General features: G+C 55.2%; 6 protein-coding genes across 6 annotated transcripts; 4 read left to right on the forward strand and 2 right to left on the reverse strand.

Moving 5' to 3' along the window:
* Nucleotides 1-627: 627 nt before the first annotated feature.
* EsH8_I_000733 (uncharacterized protein) lies at nt 628-3,606 on the reverse strand (the record flags this gene model as incomplete). Its single annotated transcript, XM_083268146.1, has 3 exons — nt 628-1,191; nt 1,357-3,270; nt 3,331-3,606. 3 exons carry the CDS (start codon nt 3,604-3,606, stop codon nt 628-630), a joined length of 2,754 nt encoding a protein of 917 aa, XP_083118584.1.
* Nucleotides 3,607-6,377: 2,771 nt separating this feature from the next.
* EsH8_I_000734 (ER protein Pkr1-domain-containing protein) lies at nt 6,378-6,911 on the forward strand (the record flags this gene model as incomplete). Its single annotated transcript, XM_083268147.1, has 1 exon — nt 6,378-6,911. One exon carries the CDS (start codon nt 6,378-6,380, stop codon nt 6,909-6,911), a length of 534 nt encoding a protein of 177 aa, XP_083118585.1.
* Nucleotides 6,912-7,489: 578 nt separating this feature from the next.
* On the reverse strand, nt 7,490-9,689 carry EsH8_I_000735 (major facilitator superfamily domain-containing protein; the record flags this gene model as incomplete). The annotated part of the gene is made up of 5 exons (XM_083268148.1): nt 7,490-8,631; nt 8,683-8,754; nt 8,809-9,120; nt 9,181-9,206; nt 9,265-9,689. The coding sequence occupies 5 exons, from the start codon at nt 9,687-9,689 to the stop codon at nt 7,490-7,492; spliced, it is 1,977 nt and encodes a 658-aa protein (XP_083118586.1).
* Nucleotides 9,690-12,046: 2,357 nt separating this feature from the next.
* On the forward strand, nt 12,047-13,193 carry EsH8_I_000736 (ATP phosphoribosyltransferase; the record flags this gene model as incomplete). Its single annotated transcript, XM_083268149.1, has 3 exons — nt 12,047-12,119; nt 12,199-12,768; nt 12,823-13,193. The coding sequence occupies 3 exons, from the start codon at nt 12,047-12,049 to the stop codon at nt 13,191-13,193; spliced, it is 1,014 nt and encodes a 337-aa protein (XP_083118587.1).
* Nucleotides 13,194-14,057: 864 nt separating this feature from the next.
* Nucleotides 14,058-14,636, forward strand: EsH8_I_000737 (uncharacterized protein; the record flags this gene model as incomplete). The annotated part of the gene is made up of 2 exons (XM_083268150.1): nt 14,058-14,144; nt 14,259-14,636. The coding sequence occupies 2 exons, from the start codon at nt 14,058-14,060 to the stop codon at nt 14,634-14,636; spliced, it is 465 nt and encodes a 154-aa protein (XP_083118588.1).
* Nucleotides 14,637-16,013: 1,377 nt separating this feature from the next.
* Nucleotides 16,014-19,747, forward strand: EsH8_I_000738 (uncharacterized protein; the record flags this gene model as incomplete). Its single annotated transcript, XM_083268151.1, has 4 exons — nt 16,014-16,856; nt 16,922-17,334; nt 17,381-17,602; nt 17,653-19,747. The coding sequence occupies 4 exons, from the start codon at nt 16,014-16,016 to the stop codon at nt 19,745-19,747; spliced, it is 3,573 nt and encodes a 1,190-aa protein (XP_083118589.1).
* Between the last annotated feature and the right edge of the window lie 228 nt (nt 19,748-19,975).

Genomic DNA, 19,975 nt, shown 5'->3' on the forward strand with positions numbered 1-19,975 from the left:
GGACTGGGAGGTAACGTCCCAAAGCCGCGCCCCCCCTTCTCCTCTTCCCATCGAACCATTCATTGACAATCATGAAACCTCGACAATCATGGCTAGTATGGTCCCGTCGAAAGGGGGGGGGGGAGCCTTGTATGTGCCCTAACCCCCCCTAGACGAACCGCGCATGCGGGCGTTATGCGAGAGTGTACCCAAAAACGCCACCGCTACATTACCTCTACAGAGAACCCATGAGCCAGGGGGGAGCAGGCCAGGTGGTGGACTTCCCCTCGAAAGGGCAAACGGCGAGAAGATCCCGTTCATGTAAACCGGGGCGTCGGACCAACTTGAGAGAGGGGACGGACGGAAGCGGGACCATGACACAAGGCGAGAGGAAGTGAAGAACGCTCCTCGTGATATTCAACGAGGAGGAGGATGTTTTTCCATTGGGAAGGGGACAGGCCGGTTGCCCCTGAGAGAGAGAGAGAGAGAGAGAAAGAAAATTGAAGCACAAGAAATATCAACAAACATGCTTGGAAGACGTCGCCATGGTATTCAAGCCGCCACTGTCTGGCTGCATATGCCGCTGTATGCAAGCTTGCTCTCAGCCACCCTATTGCTCCTTCTCCGCCCGCAAGCGCTCCCCAGGGCTCACAGTCTCCCATGCCGAGCCTTGAAAATTGCCACCTTGTCGTCATAAAACAGAATCTCGCGAAGCCGGAGGCGTGGCCGTGATGAACCGTAGTCCGCGTCTCGCAAAGACTCGTCGTCTGAGTCCTGCGCGGCAGATGCCTCCGACTGCGAGTCGTCCGCGTCTAATGCACTCGCTGGGGTATCATCCTCCTCCTCTTCTTCCTCTTCTTCCTCGGAGGTATCTTCGTCCACCTGACTTGCTGTGTCGTCATCAGTGCCGTCCTCTTCATCCTCGTCGTCTTCACCGTCCACCCCAGAGTCGTGTCCCATCACGCCATGATCGGCTGTGACATTTGTGCTTGAGGCTCCGCTCTCTTCCGCCGGCTTGCTCTCCAAGATCTCGAAGCACTTGGTGGAAATTCCCACGTAGCAGAGCTGTATCTCGGGGCGCAGGGTTATGATGTCAACCATCTGCAACGCCAACTCTCTCGGATCGAAGCTACCAACAACATGGTCGGCAATATGCTGCAGGTTCAGTGATCTTAGTTGCGGGACATTCGGTAGCCGCTGAAGAAATGTGTGCTGTGACCCCAGTTAGCTTCCATCACCGTTTCCAGCAAGAGAATTTTGGCATAAGCATCATAGGGACACTCATGGCCGAGGATCGTGGTCAAATACCAAGCAGGCCTCGGCGGGACGGACGTGTTTTCTGTATCAAGGAATGGGGAAAAGGGAACGTCTGCTTACCCAATCTTTATAATACAGGGAGACGGCGAGCTCCCTTAGGTTTGCCATGCGTCCACTAGTCATGTAGAGCAGCATATCGGTCGGGAGCACCCAGTTGCGCCAACGGGAAGCATCGGTTGGAGTATTGGAGTTACTGCGCTTCCGGTCCGAGCTATCCAGGAGAACCTTTGTCAAACTCGCCCGGTGTTTCTTGATGATGCCCTTGAAGATCTGGTCAACGGTTACGGCTGGCGGCCCACTGGCTCGTCTACGATCTTGTAGAAAGAGAACCTCCAGACTATTTGGTGCCAGCGTATCCCTAAGAAAACTGACCAAAGGGGTAGAGGTCATGTCGGTGTGAATGCTCTTGAGGCTGAGATGGTACTCCATGGCCTGCTTGTGGGAGCCGACCTGATGATGGGACCCGAATCGTGTTACGGGAGTGGGTGGAAATTGTCGTCGCAGGGCCTTCCACAGACTCTCGTGCTGGGCGCACTCGAGTATGGTAAGGTTGGTCAAAACGGTCCAGTCTATCGCCTGACTACACACTTGAATCGACAGAGGAACTCTTTCAAGTTCGAGTGTGCGCAGCTGCAGTTTACCGTCCAGTCTCTTTCGTGGCAAGTTCGGGGATGCCTCGCTGGTCTCGCGGTCCTTAGCTGCATGCTCCTTCTCGGATTGCGATGCCTCTAACGTTCTACCATGGCCCTGCCCATAGGTGCTCGGTGCGATAGCTGCTTCCAACGAACCGTCCAAGCCCTGACTCGAAGGCTGCTCGACCGATTCGCTCGTTGGCGTATCGTCTGTTTGGGTATCCGTGGAGGATTCCAGAGGACCAGGGGTCTCTGCGAGGTCTTGACCTGGAGCTGCGTCGTCAGTCTGTTGCGATGACTGGACGGACGACATAGGAGCCTTTTCCTTGGATCTTGATGTCGTTTTCCTACGGATATCATATACCCGGCCGACCAATACTCCCAAGACCCCGCCCAGTCGTCTCTCACCAATCGAGCTCTCGCCGGGCCATCTAGCGTTCCGGTCGATTTGATGCAGGTCGGGCCCATCCCATGTCTGGACAAAGTCCTTGTAGATGGCTTTCGGCGATATGCCGACTCGAAGTTCCTGAAGACGACCTTTTGATCTTTCAATCACCAACGCCATCTCATCCAGGTAAGCAAGTTCATCGATATCGAGGACAGTCAGACTCTTGAGTGGAGGCAGGACGCTAAATGTGGGAAACTCGACTCCGGTCTCCGCATACGGTATTGCTGGTCGCGGCGTAGGGTGGACGGCTTCCGATGGAATCAAGATGCCAATTGGGGTGAGATTGCTGCCGACCGGCACCGTCGCGTGCGGTGGGTTCGGGGGAGGCGGGCTCGACGACGCCGACGAACTCGTGCCATCGGAGTTGTCATGCCACCTTACCCAGACCTTCTCGAGCTTCGACTCGCCGTCCGGACTCTGGTCTGGAATGGACGCCAGTGCCATGAAGATGTCGGACAGAACGCCGGTTGGCATGTCCCAAACAAAGGTCTCAAGATTGACCATCTTCTCTATGGCCAGCGCCACCAGCGTGCCCAGCATCTTGCCGCTTTCCTTTGATATCATGTATTCTGCCACCCAATCGTGGGGGCCGTTGCCCAACGAAAACTTCCTCGTGTACTTGGCATAGTCGTTCTTTTGTCTCTGAACAACATGACCATAACTGGGTGTGGAACCGGGATGGAGCATCCTGCGGGTGCGATGGGCAAAGGAGCTGCCGAGGCAGATCGTGGAGAGGCCGTATGTGAGTGCGTCGACACTCTTAGAGTCCGACGTGGCCATCTGGGTGGCATCGGGCCAGACAATGTCGAATCGGGAGTATATATGGGGGATTGCGAGGTTATGGAGGTTGGAGTTTGTCAGGGCGAGCGAGGTAAGATCATTCGTGTGGGTGATCTGGGGGCACCAAGGTTAGCTACGACACACGATTGAGGCGGCGGTTGTTGGCCAACTTGCCTCCTTAATGATCAGCCGCAAGATGTCCACCGGCAGTTCAAGCAGGGTGAGCTTCTTGCCCGACCGGGTGGTGGACACAACCGCATCCCATTCCTTATCCTTGCCCTTCATGAGCTTGCGCATGACGGTCGAGGGGTCATCTCCAGCATCGGAGTTGTCGTTGTCGACAGACACGGGGAGACCTTGAGGGCCATCGTGGTAGGGAAGTATGATTTCGTTTGGGTGCGGCTGGGCTGCTTGGGTCGTAGGGTCGGTTGTTTGCAGGGCTGGGGCCATGGTCACGAGGGAACTCGGCGCATGCTTCGAATTGCGACGGCAACGACGGACGGTCGAATGAATTGCGACAATGGCGGCGTCCCCTGCCTCTTATTCCAACCGGGAAAGGATGCCTAGAGATCGGATATCGGGACCAGGGCGTCGGAAGTAAGGCCGGCGAGAATCAGGACAGGATACGGAGGTATGTTTGGGATGTTGAACCCGCGGATGGGTCAAAGGACGTGCAACAATGGCGATTGAGGGAAAGACGGCTCCGAAAGATGGTGGGCGAGATCACTTTGTTGACAGAGCCGAAATAGACCATACGACAACGGGGGTCGAGCGAAGCCAATCATGTCATGTCAGAAACATGGACTGGGGGTCATGGATTTCGTTGCGGCTCTTCGGTGAGGAACAGCAACAGCAAGCAGCGGTGGTGCGGTGGTCGTCAGTCGTCAGTCGTTAGTCGTAGATTGTTGACCAGCTTTCCAGCTTTCCAGATGCTCCGCGCTAAGGTGGACGGACTGGTCACACGTTCCCCAGATATCGAGTGTACGTACCTCCCTGGCTGACGGCACCCCCAAAAATCGGTCGAGGGCGGGAAAAAAAGAAAATTCAGCTGGTCCGATTCGAAGCAAAGCAAGGTGCTTCCCAACATGCAAATGGTGAGACAGAATGGAAATCAAGGCAATTCGGGCGATTCCCTTAGAGATTGGGGGGATTTCGGCGAAATTGTCGGGTTCCTTGTTGCGGTTCACTGTTCACTGAGAGGCCGAAGGGTACATTTGGTGTAGGTGCTCTATGTAGGGATTCCCATCAATCCTCCAGTCCCGCGGTTCCAGATTTGGGGCGGTACCCCGGGAATTCCCCTCGGCGCGTGGTTCCTGACGCTGGCGACTGTGGTAGTGACTCAAATAGTAGCTCCGGCTCCGTTTGAGATGGCCCCAGGGGAATATGGCTGACCGGTCCCGCCTGCCTCGCACAGGCAGGCCAGCCATGCCTGCTGCGAACGAGATAAATTAAATACAAACTAGAATTTTCCGACTGTGGATGCACCACCCAAGCACAGCTCTCAGGTCCCGGCGTCTGGGCCCAATCGAAGCTTGTAATGTTCAGAGGCCGCATCACAAATCCCCTAATCAGGTCTCTCAACCAGCTTTCTCCTCGCGACCGCAATCTTGTCAGACATCTGATCCAGCTCTTGTTCCACTCATTTCAGCTCAGGAGGCGAGGCTTGCCGTAACTTGATCACACGTACGCCATAATGTCCACGCCCCGAAGCCTTGACTTGACGGCACTGGGAGTCCTTCGTCTCGCAGCTCTAGGCCGGCTTCGACAGCTCTGACGGTGGTGGGGATTTAAGCTTTTTTGCATGATCTGCATGCCATCCATCTTCAGTTGACTCCAGCCTGACTGTGGTTCTTTTCCTTTGCCAAGTTTGGCAGGGAAGCCTATCTCAATGGAGGCGGACGCAAATTGAAACTGCCATCTCCCGCCGACAACCTAACCGCCGTCCCTGACGACAAGCGAAGAAGTGGCCCAGTATTCGCACTGAACCTGTGGCAAAGCGAAGGGCACCATAAATAGTTTGCGTTGGCGAGAGAGAGAAAAAAAAAAAACAGAATATTAGGACGCACAGGATTATGGATCTCGCTGGCAAAGTTCGTTTACGGCTGACACGAACGCGGGTCAGCAGGCCCATCGCCTCGAGTCGGCCCAAGTTAAGGCATTGTGTAAGAGAGGTCACGACCCCACGAAAACGACCTCAACGGTGACGTCTTCCCAACGGCGGAGGGGTCATTCCGATCGGCTGCCGTTCCTTACCATCCACTGCAGTTCAACGCATCCCGAGGCGCGTGCTTTACAACGTGTTTCCTTTACGTCTTTCTCTTGCTTTTCGCCTTACGTGACCTCACCGAGGGAGAAGCTGCCTGCCTAACAGGCATCCGTATGCCACCGAGAAAGCACTAGCATTCGACCCATGCACTGACTGCACTCTCCCAAAACATCGACATCTTTCCACCTCAGTGTCGACATCGCGAGGCCACGGTCACCTCTATTGCTACTTGCCACCTAATCGCTTGCTGACAATCGGCCGTGATGCCAACTGACCACGTTGCAGCCTCTCAGAGTTGATTCTCCTGCCCGCAAGGTCCAGTCGAGAAACACCGTGTCTTTTCTGTTCGTGTCTCTTCTGTTGTGTTGTTAGTTGAAAGGTACATTTATGTCTGTCTTCTTCCCCTCCCCGCTACGACCCGCGTGTTGCGTCAATAGCGCACTACCTTCCTAGACCGCAAGACCCCTCTCTTGCCCACCACCACCTCCATCCCCCGTCCACTCGCTGCCCGCTCAACCCCAGAAACGCTATTTATTATGCGCTCTTATCACCTTGACTCTGCCGTCTGACTACATCTACGAAAGGCACATCATCGTATCGTCGCGATCGTCGTCTTGCTTTGGAAATACACAGCACCATCGTCTCGCGCCCTGCAGACCACGCCATCCGCTACCATCGGTGTTCGCCCCTCCGAAGCTCCCCACCCCATTAGTGTCCACCTCCAAAGTATTCACACCCGCACGCATCCACAAACACGCATAGCTTCGTCAGGCGCGCATCGCACCTCCGAGAAAAAAAAACGAGCGAACGACTGAGCCACCGGCGCAACTGGTACTATTTCCCGCGAGCATCCTACCGAATCCGAACCCCGCACAGGCGAGAGAGAGAAGACGGAAAAGAGCACACAACCACGAAAGGAAAGAAAGTAACAGCAAAAAACAACACACCCTGAACCATGGCGACCTTCATCGTCAACCTCTGGGAGTCCATCTTCACCCCGGGCCCGACGCCCACCCTCCTCCGCGCCACAAACGCAACCTTCGCCGCCCTCCAGGTCCTCCTCGCCGCCCTCCTCTTCGCGACCTGGAGCATCCACTTCGCCATCCTCTCCTTCCTTAGCGGCGGTCTCTGGTACGCCATAAACTGGTTCGCGACCGAGCTGGCCATCCACGCCGAGCAGGAGGCGAAGAAGACCGACGCCTCCGGAGCCGTCGGTCCCGGCGGCAACACCCAGGGAACGGACGATAGCGACACCGAGGTCGAGGGTGCCGTCGGCGGCGCCGGCGCTGGAAAAAAGAACGGCGCGGGTAGCAGCCAGGTCGAGACGGTGGGGCAACAGCAAGCCGCCGACTTGAAGCGCCGCACCGCCGCCGCTGCCGGGGCTGGATCGGGGGCCGAAGAGACGGCGGCCGGTGGCACGCAGTCGAGCGTGAGCACCGAGGACGAGTGGGAGAAGGTGTCGGAGAACGAGAACGAGAAGGACAAGTGAATCACTCGCGCGGCAGACGGAGAACCCACGATGCGCTTAGCTCCCTCCCCACCACCCGTCGAGCGATACGAAACCAAGATATTTCGCAAGGAGGGGGGGAGGAGGAGGGGACGGCAGCATCTGTGCGATGAAACATTCGAGATACCCTTGAGCAGCGTCAACACATGGACTACTGCAGTGACGGCTTGGCTGGAACGGAGCGGACTTGTACATAGGGCCCCGGCAGCTTGCTCCATTGCGAGTAACTCCAAGTAAAAAGATATCCATGAAGACAGCGATTCACACACACACGCGCGCGCGCGCGCATACAGGCATACAGGCAGACAGGCACGCCCTTGATTCTTGTAAACAGTTTCGCATCCCAAAATGGGCCACTGCATCCCGCAGAAGCCAGCCGCGGTGATACGCAGCCAAGAACAATTGCACTTCCCATAACACCCTGAACCAACCAACCCTTTTACAAATCTTTGTTACAGACACGATGTATGTCGAGGGTCCCACGCTCTTCCTAAAACGCCGTCCCATGCCCACACTATCTCTACAAACAGTGTCTCTATCACTACTATCCGTACAACTGCTCAGAGATACTTCAACTTCCGCGTCGCGAACGCCGCCACTACCGCGCACATGGCGCCGATAAAGAGACAAACGGCAATGGCATTCGGACCATCCGTGCTGTGCTGCTCATGCTCCGGCGCGTCCGAGAGCTCAGGGCTCTTACCCGGCTCCAAAATTGTGAAAACAATTGTGCTGATGAAGGTGCCAATGAACTGGGGCAAGGTGGTGTATATGTTCAATATGCCGAAGTAGATGCCTGACAACTCGCCGGTGGACGACGTCGTAGGCGGGCCTTCATCCGGGCCATGTTCAAGATGAAGCGCATGGTCCTGACCGAGTGTAGGAAGTTCTATGTTGGACGCGTCGGATAGACGGCGGTAAGTCGCCGCGCCGCTATCGCGGCCACCGCTCAGCTTGTTGACCTCGACGCCGAGGAAGGCTGACGGTGCCCACATGGCAATAGTCCAGGAGAGACCGCAGCATGCCACAAGGAACGTCGCGAACCGGAAGCTGGCGGCAAAGGGCGCAAGGAACATGGCCGCGGCGAACATGATATGGCCGCAGATCCAGGCAGTCATGAGATCGGGCTTCATCTTTCTGAACTTTTCCAGGAATGGAGCAATGCTCTGGGGAGGTCGAGCCGTGAAGTTATCGTCATCTGGCGACTTGACGACAAAAGGGAGAAGCCAAGCGCCTAGAAACGTGATGATTGAGTAGATAACCAGCGCCAGACTGCCGATCCGGCCGATGTCGCCGAGGGCATCCTTGGAATCTTTTCCCTCCGCGGGGGCGTCGTAGCGGAAGTAGGTCTCGCCAACCCACGTGGTGCTGTAAAACAAGAAGGGAAACCAGCCGATCCAGGACCAGAACTGAGCCCAGCAGATGGCCTGGATTCGAGGAGGTAGATGAAGTAACGTCGACCAGATTTGGCGGGGCACTTTGAATCGCCCGGTTGCCTTGCGAGGGTCTTCTCTTGTCGAGACTAGAACCCGCTCAGTCACGGCCCAGCAGGTGACGCCCGAGGAGAATATCATCAAGAAAGTGGCCATCAAAGTGAGCTGCTTGAACTGCGAATCTCCAAAGGTCGTTCCAAAAATGCCTACTAGATCAATGGCGCCCGCTCCGTATCCCAACATGTGCCCGATGGAAGACATCCGGCTAGCTAAATAAGCGGTTAGCGTTTAAATTCCAAGCTGGGCGGGGGTACACTTACACCATGCTGCACCAGTCTGCTGCTTCTCAATCGGCAGCGTATCAACAATCAAGCTTCTGGCGCAGGACATGACTGGAATGTGTTAGCCATCACGTCACTATTGGTCTCAAGGCAGGCTCAACCTACCGGCGTTGATAGCAAAGTCTACAGCATAAATAGCCAACACGGCGAGGATGATGGTGAAGATACGTGCAGTCTCCTTGTCTGAGATGAACAGTTCCACAATCTCCTTGGTGAAGCCCAGTGTCAGCAGGCTGACTGCGACAATGATGGAACCGATCACTATGAACGGTCGCCGCCTGCCCCATTTCGACTTGGACTCGTCCGCGATGGCTCCAACGATGGGCTGGACCAGCAGCCCAGACAACGGCCCTGCGATCCACACCAGCGAGGTATTGCTCTTCGTCAAGCCGAGGTTGAGGAGGTAGGGGGTGCAATCTATCGCCCGAACAAGTTAGTGAGAGAAGGACGAGGGCATTCGACGGTGCGGCGACATACAAGTCATCTCAATCCCCCAGGTAAAGCTGCGATTAGACAATGTCAGCAGACAAACCCAACAGCACGCAACAGGTTGCAACATACGTAATACCAAGTGTGTTGAAAGTCAAGAGAACCATTCGCATGGCCTCCGAGCTCCCCTTGATGGAGGGCTGCCCTGCCCAGCTCGACATCCCGGCGGGGTCTTGCTCTAACACGAGGGCGTCGCCTTCGTCGTCGTCGTGATCGTCGTGATCGTCGTCTCCGTCGTCCTCGTCGTCGTCGCTGTCCTCGTCTCTTCGGCGACCGGCGAAATGGTGTGGACCGGAGGGTTTCTCCTCTCCTTCTCGATGCGCTAGGGGCGGTTTACGGATGACGGGCACGACGTCATCTAGCTCGCTTTCGCTGTTGCTGGATCTCGAAGGCGTCCTTATCGGTGTTGATTTCCCGACCGAGTCGTCGACGGAAAAGGAGAGTTGAGGGTGGGAAGAATCAAGCGACGACGTTGGTGAGCTCGACGTCGGGGCCATTTGAAGGCCGCCGCGCTGCCACCAGGCAGAGCGGCGCAGGCAAGGGGAGGGTGGACCAGGTCGAATTTAAAGTAACCCGGGCGTCACGGCCGGATGTCAGGACCGGGTGCGCGTCATGCCCACAATTACGCAGTGCAGAGCAGGGCTCAGGGGTGTATTTGGTGGTTTGGATGCAACAGAGGTGCAGGCCAAGGGTGGGAAGCTGAGCTCTGGTGGGCCTGTGTTATGGAGTAAGAGTATGGGGGAGGTGATCAGATTGGGGGATACGGCGGGAGGGATGCGATACGAGATTGGCAGGCCAAGTCGAAGTGAATGTGGTTCGTGCCGAGTTCAGGCTTGGGATAATGTAATGATTAGGTATTGGGTGGATGGGTGGGCGAAGAGGGGGCAGGGCATATTTGATGCAAGAGCGAAGGAGCAAGCATGACGGAAGAAGCTTTTAGCCAAGAGAGGATGCGTGGCGTGCTGGAGGATATGTAGTGTACAGCAAGTTGCGAGGGAGGATTCCCAACGTGGGTGACTGTATTCCCAAGTATTATGGTTCCATGTGGCAGAGGCAGGGCAAAGTCTCTTAGATTATTGCCCTGCCTACTCGTCCTTTTCAGCGGCTATCTTTAGGCCATTCCAGTCTCTGTGAAGCGCTGACGGGAGGGAATGGAAGCCAGGTGGAAGCTCTGGCCTCCGCATGGATAAGGGAGAGTTCACATCTCGCATGTTACCCTGGCCCGTCATTTAGACATCCAATCAGCATGGCCGAGTTCCTGACCCCCGACCGGGACGCTAATAACGCATCTAATTGAGGTGAACCTCGTGGGGATTTTCTTGATATGGTTGGCCCCGGTTAGTTCATTAGGTTGATTCCGTAAATTTAACGGTTTTGAGTGACAAATATCGGCTGTCAGGTATTACTGGAAGGCTGCCGGCGATATTGGCCAGATTGGAACCGGAGAACAGCTGTCTTGTTACGCCCTGTAACCATCACCGGACATGCACAGTTATGAGAAGCACAATCGAGGAATCGTGGCGATTTGTGGTTTGAAAGTAGACCACTGTGCGGGATATTCATGTCTGTGCCTCCTTGACACAAAAATTTGCAGTTCCGAGATGCTTGTCTCGAGGGGTCCCTCCCTTTGCCCGCCAACAGATGTCAGAATAAGCCACAGGCCAGATCCACCAGCCTTCCCATCTTCAACCCGATCGGATTCCGAAATAATTTTATGGGGAAAGACAAAACTAGACTGCAACGGATGATGGCGGGGAAACATTAGAGATCAGAGGTAGAACAGTGATACGGGCGTAGAATGGTACACTCAAGGCCCTGTTTGGTTCGTCCTCATTTGTGGTCACCTCCCGAGAGAGACACATGTCTGGCAGTCGGGCTGCAATGGATCGAACCCCCGACTCGCCGTAATAGCATTGCACGCTGCCCTACAGATAGAGCATGGGAATTTAACAACGGGACCACAATTCTTTGTCAGCGACCGCCCCAATGAATGCTGGTTTATTCGCAACCGGGATTTCACTCCAAACATAGAATGCCCAAGAGCCGATGCCGGCCGGCAGTGATGCACTGACAAGAAGCTGGAGAAAACCGTCTGTTCGATGAGGTAAGCGTTTCTCATAATACCTTAACTGGAAACGTGCAAGTCGTGGTCTTGCTATAGCTCGTAGTCTCTTATTAAAAGAGACTGTATTTCCATCAGCCGAACATGGGCAAGCTCATATTCCCATGTCCTGGCCCACCAGTTGCGGATTCCGCTACGAATAGGGCAATGCCGCAGAACCTCGTCGGGTTCGGGTGCCGCCTGCCCCTCCGGCATCTGCCGTCATACTCACCAAGGACTGCCCCGCGTTCAACGGCGTGCCCCGCCATCCAGTCGCACATTGCGCCAGTCGAGCTCCGACATAGGCCAACGTGGGTGTCCGCGGTGACGACTAGTCTACTGCACACACTAGGACGGGCCAGCCCACACACAAAATTTCCGTCGTCTTCTCCTGGTCTGGTTTTGACTCACCGCAGAAACCGACCCCCCGGACAGCTTCCGCAACAAAGACGTGGAAACAAAAGTCGCGCAGAAAACGGATATTCCACCCTAAAAAAAACACCCTACTCCCCCCTTCCCTAGGCCAGACCAATTGACTCGGAATCACACTCGCTTTCCCACGTCAACCCCTCCCCGCCGCCCGACATTCGCTGTTCGACCGACTAACCGCCCAATCCGCGAGCCATACCAACTTCGAGGCCACATCTCAGCACTAGTCGACTCACGCCTACCGTCCACGACGTTGCTATAACATATCTTGCCTACCATGGATCTGGTGAACCAGTTGGTTTTTACCCCTACATCCAAGCCAACATGACGCAGTTCACGGAGAAGCTAATCGCAAAGCAAAGCCTAGAGGGTCGGCTGCTGTTCGCCGTGCCCAAGAGTGAGTCAACCCCTCCCCAAACTGGCGGGCCACAGAGATTATGGGAGGGATATGGGCTGACAACGACGCGTTTTCGCAGAGGGCCGCTTGAACTCCGCCACGCTCAACCTGCTTGAGGGAGCCGACATCCAGTTTCGCCGTGAGAGCCGTCTCGACATCGCCCTCGTTAAGAACCTCCCCATCGCCCTCATCTTCCTTCCTGCCGCCGATATCCCCACCTTTGTTGGCGAGGGCCGCGTCGACCTTGGAATCACGGGTTGGGATCAGGTCCGGGAGCATGATGCCGGCGTCATTACCAGCAACAAGGCCCGGAGAGCCTCTGTCGAACTGAGCGCAGAGGACGGAGATGTCCGCAAGACTGGAGGCTGTGAGATGGTTATGGAGCTCGGTTTCGGCCACTGCAAGTTGCAAGTCCAGGTCCCGGAGAAGGGCGCCTACGCGACGACACAGGATCTGATTGGCAAGACCATCGGCACCAGTTTCGTGAACTTGGCCGAAGAGCACTTTGCCAAGCTGGAGTTGGGCATTGACGCCGACGGTAACAGCAACACCTCGCCAAAAAAGCTTCGCACCAAGATCATCGAGCTTAGCGGAAGTGTCGAGGCTGCTTGCGCCCTTGGTGTCGCCGATGGTATTGTCGACCTTGTTGGTAAGTAATCTCGGACTGCCCTGCATCAGAGGAAGCGCTGACATGAACGTCCAGAGTCCGGCGAGACCATGAGAGCCGCTGGCCTGAAGGCCATCGACACGGTCGTCGATTCGCAATCCTGCCTCATCAAGTCCCGCTCGCCATCCAACCCCGAGTTGGTCGAACTCATCGCCGCACGAATCCGCGGTGTCATCACTGCCCAGAGATTCGTCTTGTGTCAGTACAACATCGAGCGGTCACGCCTGGTCGATGCCAAGAACATCACTCCCGGGAAGCGGGCGCCGACCATCACAACGCTGGATGAGGAGGGCTGGGTCGCTGTCAGCTCGATGGTTGAGAAGAAGAAGATTGCCCTGGTGATGGATGATTTGACCCGCGTCGGCGCTCAGGACATTTTGGTGCTTGATATCCACAACACTCGATAGATTTGCAGTACGTGAAAAATAGACGACGACCACGAAATATGTAATGCGCCTGGGAAAACATTGAGCAGCTTGTTTTGCTTGCCGGACTGCAGTTGATGAAAGGGGATCAGACAAACGAAAAGAAAAAAAAAGTGAAGCCGAAGTTGGGTGGACCGCATGCCGATCATCGACGCAATTACTGCAGTTGTGGCTGAGACCGCGACGTACGAACCAAAAGCGTTCGACATTGCTTGCGACGCTAGCGTCGAATATCGAGGCTCTGCACCTAATCCGCCTCATCAGCCCTGTTGATGGATGAGCCAGGGCAGACTGCGAGCCACAAACTGGAAATCCCTGGCCAACAAGATCGTTCTCATGCCTGTGCTGACAGGCCGTCTGTCAATGTTTTGCGTGGCCTGTTAAGCGTTTTCACAGCGTTTCTGGGTGTATTGTGTCTGATGTCGATTCGACGTCTCCTGCCGATCTCCAAAAAACGCCAAGTGGGGTCTCTCCGTCACTCCCGTACCCGACCGCAGCTGCGCACGTGAATCAAGGCGCAAGAGAAAACGAGACCGAGGTGGTGGTTGCAGCAGGAGCGACGACGGCGGCGGTGCCAGCCGCACCGAATCTCCCGACCGGTGGACTGATGGACGGAATATTTAATCGACTTTCGCCTCCGCACGCCGGCGTAGCTGACATCTCCCTTCTTTGGATCATTGGTAACCTCAACGGCCCACGAAGTGAAGTCATTGACAGGTCATAATAAATTCTTTTGCACCTGGAAGCTCAATTGCTCAATTTGCTCAGGTTTGCAAGTCAATCAATCGCCCGCCAAAAAAAGACAGAGCCCAAAATCCCTAATCGAGTACATCGCCTGACGGGATAATGTCGTCATCAACAACAGCCACTAAGGTCACTACCACAAGAGGTGGTAGTGAAACTGGGACGATACAGCAGTCGACCATCTATAAGGTTAGCTTTAACACTTCGGGATTCAACTGGTGTTATGAACCCAATGTTTCTGGGTGCCATAGACCCGCTGCCAATCACTGTATCTGGTTAACGGAAGCTCACACGTACTCACAGGGTATCATGACACCCATCATCTTCGTCTCGTTTCTGCTCTCCCTAGTATGGGTTGATATCAGATACACAATCAAGAGATCAAGAAATCATGGGAATGAAGGCTGGATGCCCTCCTGGTTGCACAACGTCGTCTACCGACGGTCTCCGTATCATTATGTGCAGGTCAAACAACAGAAAAAGCCAAAGCTTAATGAGGACCAAGAAGAATGGTACTATCACAGTAAGCAGAAGAAGCTGATGCGTATGGAAGTCGACGACGCATTCAAGATGAGGGGGCATGTTCTTCTGACGTTGGCGCTCATGTCTTTGGTCATCGTTTGGGGTGTCTGGGTATTGTCCAGCTGGACGTGGAGGAGCGCATGGCAGCACAGCCTATGAAGTTGGAGAAGCAATTATATTGAATGACTGAATCGTCTTTGATACTCCTTGATCCACGAAGCAACTCCTCATCCCCGAACGCGTTTTCTGGCTGCTTGCTGTCTGCTGGGATGGTGGCGATGATATTGGATGAACAACCTTCAGCACGGTTCTCTTGTGCTTCGCCACAGAACACCCTCCCGGGCCCACTCAACGGGCAGGACTCGGATCGTCATCGACACCTACATAGTAAGGAACTGCCATTGGGACGGCGATTGGCTGACTGCCGAGACTGGATTACACTTCCAAGCACACCGCTTGGTTCCACGCGGCGTTGTCCTCATGTGTGTCTCGCCCGGCAACAGCACTTCCACAGCACGTTGAGACTTGGAAGGTGCGGAGGAAGACCCGTGTTACAGGTACAGTCTAGATGAGAGCAGAGCCTTGTACATGGGCCGGAATGGCGCAAAACAAGGAAGTTGATGTATGTCGGGCAGACTGAACGGATGGGTGTGGGCGCTAAGTCTGAGTAAAAGTTGCACGAGAGGCGGCATTAAATGATATATTCTTGTAGGTGCCATCTGTTAGCCGTGCCATGATCTAAATCATCATGATATAAGGGCACTGCGTATAACACTGTATCTAATGACAATAATTGTGCCACTTTTGCTCCTTTGGCAATGTTGAAAATGTCTAGCTTGTTATTTCTCGCCAGCGTCATCCGTAATTATGGGAGCTGCATTGGGGGGAGTCTGTGCTAATGACTGACAGCACGATGACCACAGGCACATGAATTTGAAAAGACCCAAGAGTCTAATAGGGGCAAATATTCGCTGATTAAGCATGAAAGAAATTGTAAGTTTAGAAAGGCGGGAACATTCGCAGTGGTGTTTGTTGATTCGGTGATGAAAGAGGAAGTATTTAGCAGTTAGAGCTTTCAAGCAGCTGGGGGAACCACTTCAAGTGTCCTTTCCACCGTCTCGTTGGATTTATAAAAGAAAACATATACTAGGTGACAATTCTTGAGGACACATCGAACCCAGGGTCGTCTTCCAGTTCATATTATCGAATCCGCCCCCTGTCGTACGGATCTCATAATATTATACTACACTATTTACCGTAATACCCGACCGAGTCAAGTGCCGACTCTGCAGTGCTTTGGCGGGGCAGGTCGCGGGGCAAGCTTCTGTGTCTCAGCACCATCCCCGTCTCTTAGAAGACTTGGGGACCGTAGCTCCCCAGCTGGTAATTGGACCATCCTCTTACCCCATGCACGCGTCGATGTGCTAATTGCTCGACATTCGACACGTCAAACCCAAGTCGCCTTACGTATCGTGGGTGACGAAACTGACTGGACAAATGTCCCATCTCCGTCCACCTGACAGATGAGATAAAAGAATGTCGGAGCCGGGGCTAGATCACGCACAGCCCGGCGTTTTGCACGGCACCGCGGCGCCGCTGGATGACGCGCTACGAGCGGAGCTCTATGCCGCTATTGAGGCCATTTACGCGGTTGGTATCTCCGACACGTCCCTTCACCGCGATGCACTCAAGCCAGACACAGGACGTCATCCCGTCGTGACGAACCACGATGTTGACCATGTGCCCTTTTATCTGGCCCCCAATGCGCCCGTGGAAGCTGCCTGCGGACGGCTTACCGAGTGCCTGAAGTTTTGGCAGTCGAAGATACAGATCCGGTCGCTACATCGGCAGAGTGCCATCTATCACCTCCATCCACCCAGCAATGCCCAGTATTTCGAAAGCCGGGTTACGGGCAAGCACATGTCCGCAGCCGACTCCGCTCTCGTTGCTCGTCTTCGTGGCCTGTGCCCAAAACTTGGCTTCGAAGTGCTTCCCGTGGTCATGGAGTACACAGGAACCACCTGCCAGTACAATGCCTGGGTTCCTCTTCAACAGTCAAATGGCCACGCCGGCCCGGATCAAAATGGACAAAACGGCTCCTGGAAGCCATACCAGCACGTGAAGCATTCTCCTCGCGTCCACCAGTTCAGGAGTCTCACGGGAATAACCCTTGCAGAGATTAGTGATTGCCATGAAGGCAACGTCCTCGACGAAAGGAATGTGGCCTGGGAGAGGGCTCGTCGTGGCATTTTCTTCTGGCAAGGTTCGCACGAGGAGCAGCTATTCGAAGAAGAGCGCAGAGTTCGAGAGACGAACCCCAAGTGGTACCAGAACATAATCCCCGGCACAAGCGCTGACCTCGGTCAATACTTTGCACCTGTCAGTCTCACCCCTCGCCCTTGCCGTGCGCCAACATTCTATGGCCCGTTCTGACCGTTTCTCAGGCTATTATGATAGTGCCCCTAAGTACGCAGTTGGAGTTCATCAATAGGGTTGAGCAGCCGCAACCGGCCATTAACATCTGGCGATACCTCCTGAGGCAGTGTGAAGGGTCCCCAGAACCAGCGGCCTACTTTACCGCCTTAAAAGCCCTCTGCCACTTTGTGTGGCATGATCCGGACGAGGCGCCAGGGAGCAGTTGTATTCTCGGCATGCAAGTGCAGAATCGCCAGCAGTGGATCGACGCGGTCGATGCCGCTCTTATGGGCGACTTGATCTTAACCTCACTGGTTTTCAAGGACCATCAACTTTGCAACCATCTTTCTACGCATACTCAAGTAGAACCGAAGATTGATTATGCCCGGCTTTGTCTAAATGCAAGCATCTATAGCTATTCCGCAGCCGACGTGCTCTACGGGTAAGTGTTTGACACCCATGCAACAGACGCGACTAATATTCATCAGACTACGCCGCTTCTTATTTCACTGCAACAACTTCTTACAAATTTCGAGCAACATCAACAAACTTCCCGCTCATTCTGAGATCAGCCCCGTAACTCAAAGTACCCTAGAGCTCGTCAACACGGCCCTGGCCACGCACCTTAACCCCCCCGTGTCGGCAAGCCATGGGCGGACCGTGGTAGACTTTCTAAAGTTCTTCAAGGAATTCAAGACGTGGAGCGTGATGTAAGTTACATGGTTGTTCTCTACCAAAGCATTCGTCTAACCAGGAACAGGGTGACCTCGGTCATCACCAGTAAACCTCACGAGCTCCATAAGCATGGCCAATTCATGCTGGGCTTGCTCAACAGACTGCTCGAAGTGGCGAAGCGCGATGGCCTTCCGCTTGACCAGGTGAAGGCTTTCTATCGGAAATACGAGGAACTGATGAGCACATCGCACACGCTGTGGCAAATCAGTCGCCTGGTCAGCAATACTACGAAACATCACAGCGCAGAAGCACAAGCTGCGCGGCAGACTTGGTGTGTCGCTGAGCCAACGGAAGGACTCCCCCGTGACAAGTCAGAACCACTCCCAACTAGCTATGCGGTCATCGCTGGTCTCTTCAGAAACCTTGGTCGGCTAGGCATGCACAAGGAAGTAGCCAAACTCGCGGATCATATTGTCCAACACCAGGCCGAGATCGAACCCATCCACATGGCGCCTCTATGGCTGCCGTGCCTCAGAATACTTCATGGTCTGGTGGAGCCCGATACCCAGGCGTACCAGCGCTTGTTTCAAGCCATCTTTGAGTGCTACGAGAAGGCAGTTTTTGAAGACGTCTCCGGCAGACTCGAGCAAGATCCAGAGTCTATCCCTCCCATGGCCCCATGCTGCAACCATTGCAAAACGCTTAACTCCTATTTTGAGCAACCTCTTTGGAGGACTCTTCACTTGGTAAAGCCAAAGGCCGTAGTAGACCATATCCAAAGCCAGCTCCGCGAGCAAGGAAAGCCCATCAAGACACATGTATATGGCAAAAATGATCTCTCACTAACAATGCAGCTCACTAAAGCCTCGCTGGTCAACGAGAGACTCCTCGAGGTTGGGCAATTGCGTAGAAAAGAGGCGACCAACGCCGTCCGGCAGTTCGACCCAGGCATGCTGTTGCAGTTTTTGGGGGATAAAGGGGACATTATGTGGAGGCTTGGGAACGCGGAAGCGCAAGAGTCGCCCACTACACTGACCCCGGGAAAGGCCTCGGGTGCTCCGTCCACGAGCACTGCTGGGCCATCGAGAACCAGCTCGTCATCCACCACAAGTAGTGCTCCGAGTTCTTCAGCGACGCCTCGGAAGGACCTGCTGGACCCGCTCGCCGAAAGAGAATCGCTCTCAAGCATTGATTCGACTCAAGACGAAACAACGCCAACGATCGAAGGGCGCAGCAGACCGGGTATTGTCAAGACTGACCCATCCCCGGTGTCTGGCTCTGTCAAGCGCCCAAACCAAGAGTATAAGGACATTCGGGGCATGTTCAGCACAAGCGGAGAGAAGGAGAAGTCTACCCCAACAACCGGCAGCCAAGGACCGGTCAATAGCGGCACTTCGACCAGAGACCGCCTCAAGAAGCTTGGCACCCTCAGGCGGGAATCCACGCCCAAGCTCGCCGATGCGTCAAGGAACCGACTTCAAACGACACCCGGCGGAAGTCGAACCACGACTGGGACGTCCGGAAGCAACGTTGTTGAAGCTCAAGAGCTCTCTGGGAGGAGAGATCCGCTTCAGTCATTTGGAGGTGTCCGAAGCAGAGGAGTGGTTTTCAGGAAAGCTGGTGCGTCGAGACCGAGAGAGACGGCAGCGCTCCCGAGCCGGACCAGCGGCGACCTTGATACTTCAAGATCAAACGCCGCGAGCAGTACGTCGCCGGCGCATGGTAGCGCAGGACCCGATTTCATGTCGGCAGTCCTGGAGGCCGAGCGGGCGAGGAAGAGACGGCCCGCGGGCTCGGCCTGGGAGGTGCGGACCGAGTCTGGCGGCGTCGTGGCGTCGGGGACGTCGTCCCCGGCTGCCAGGAAGTCGAGGTTCGACGGTCTCGCAAGGGACAAGGAGAACCCGCGGCCCTCCGGTCTGGCGATGACGGGCAGCCGGCCTCGCCTCGGGGCCTCGCAAGCCGGGGGGTCTGCCGCGGCCGCGGGGGTCCTGGCGGCGCGGTCGCCGAACGTGAGGTCGGAGCCCCGCATTTCCTCCGCCTCGGCCGGGGCCAAGAGGAAAGTGGACGGCGACGACGCCGTCATTGATCTCTGCAACAGCAGCCCCGAATCCGGGCCGAGCAAGAGGAGGAAGGACGTGCCGGTCTTTGATCCTCTGGACGATGACCCCTTTGCTGATTGAGAAAGGGGGCGGAAGAGAGAGAGAAGGGTAGGAGGGGGACTCGTGATTGGTTTCTTCGGGTTGGAGGGCGCAACGGATTGGCATTAGCGGGCGGGCGCTGTTTTGGATACATTTCTTGTCGTACATGAGGCGAATTCTGGGCACTTATGAGGATTGGAGCGGGTTGCCGGTTATGGGGAGGCGTTTCACGGGAACGTCTTGATTTTTTTTCCCTTCCCTCTCCTTTCT

This window comes from Colletotrichum jinshuiense, chromosome 1 (assembly GCF_051148585.1).
Source record: "Colletotrichum jinshuiense chromosome 1, complete sequence".
NCBI classification, from domain to species: Eukaryota; Fungi; Ascomycota; class Sordariomycetes; order Glomerellales; family Glomerellaceae; genus Colletotrichum; species Colletotrichum jinshuiense.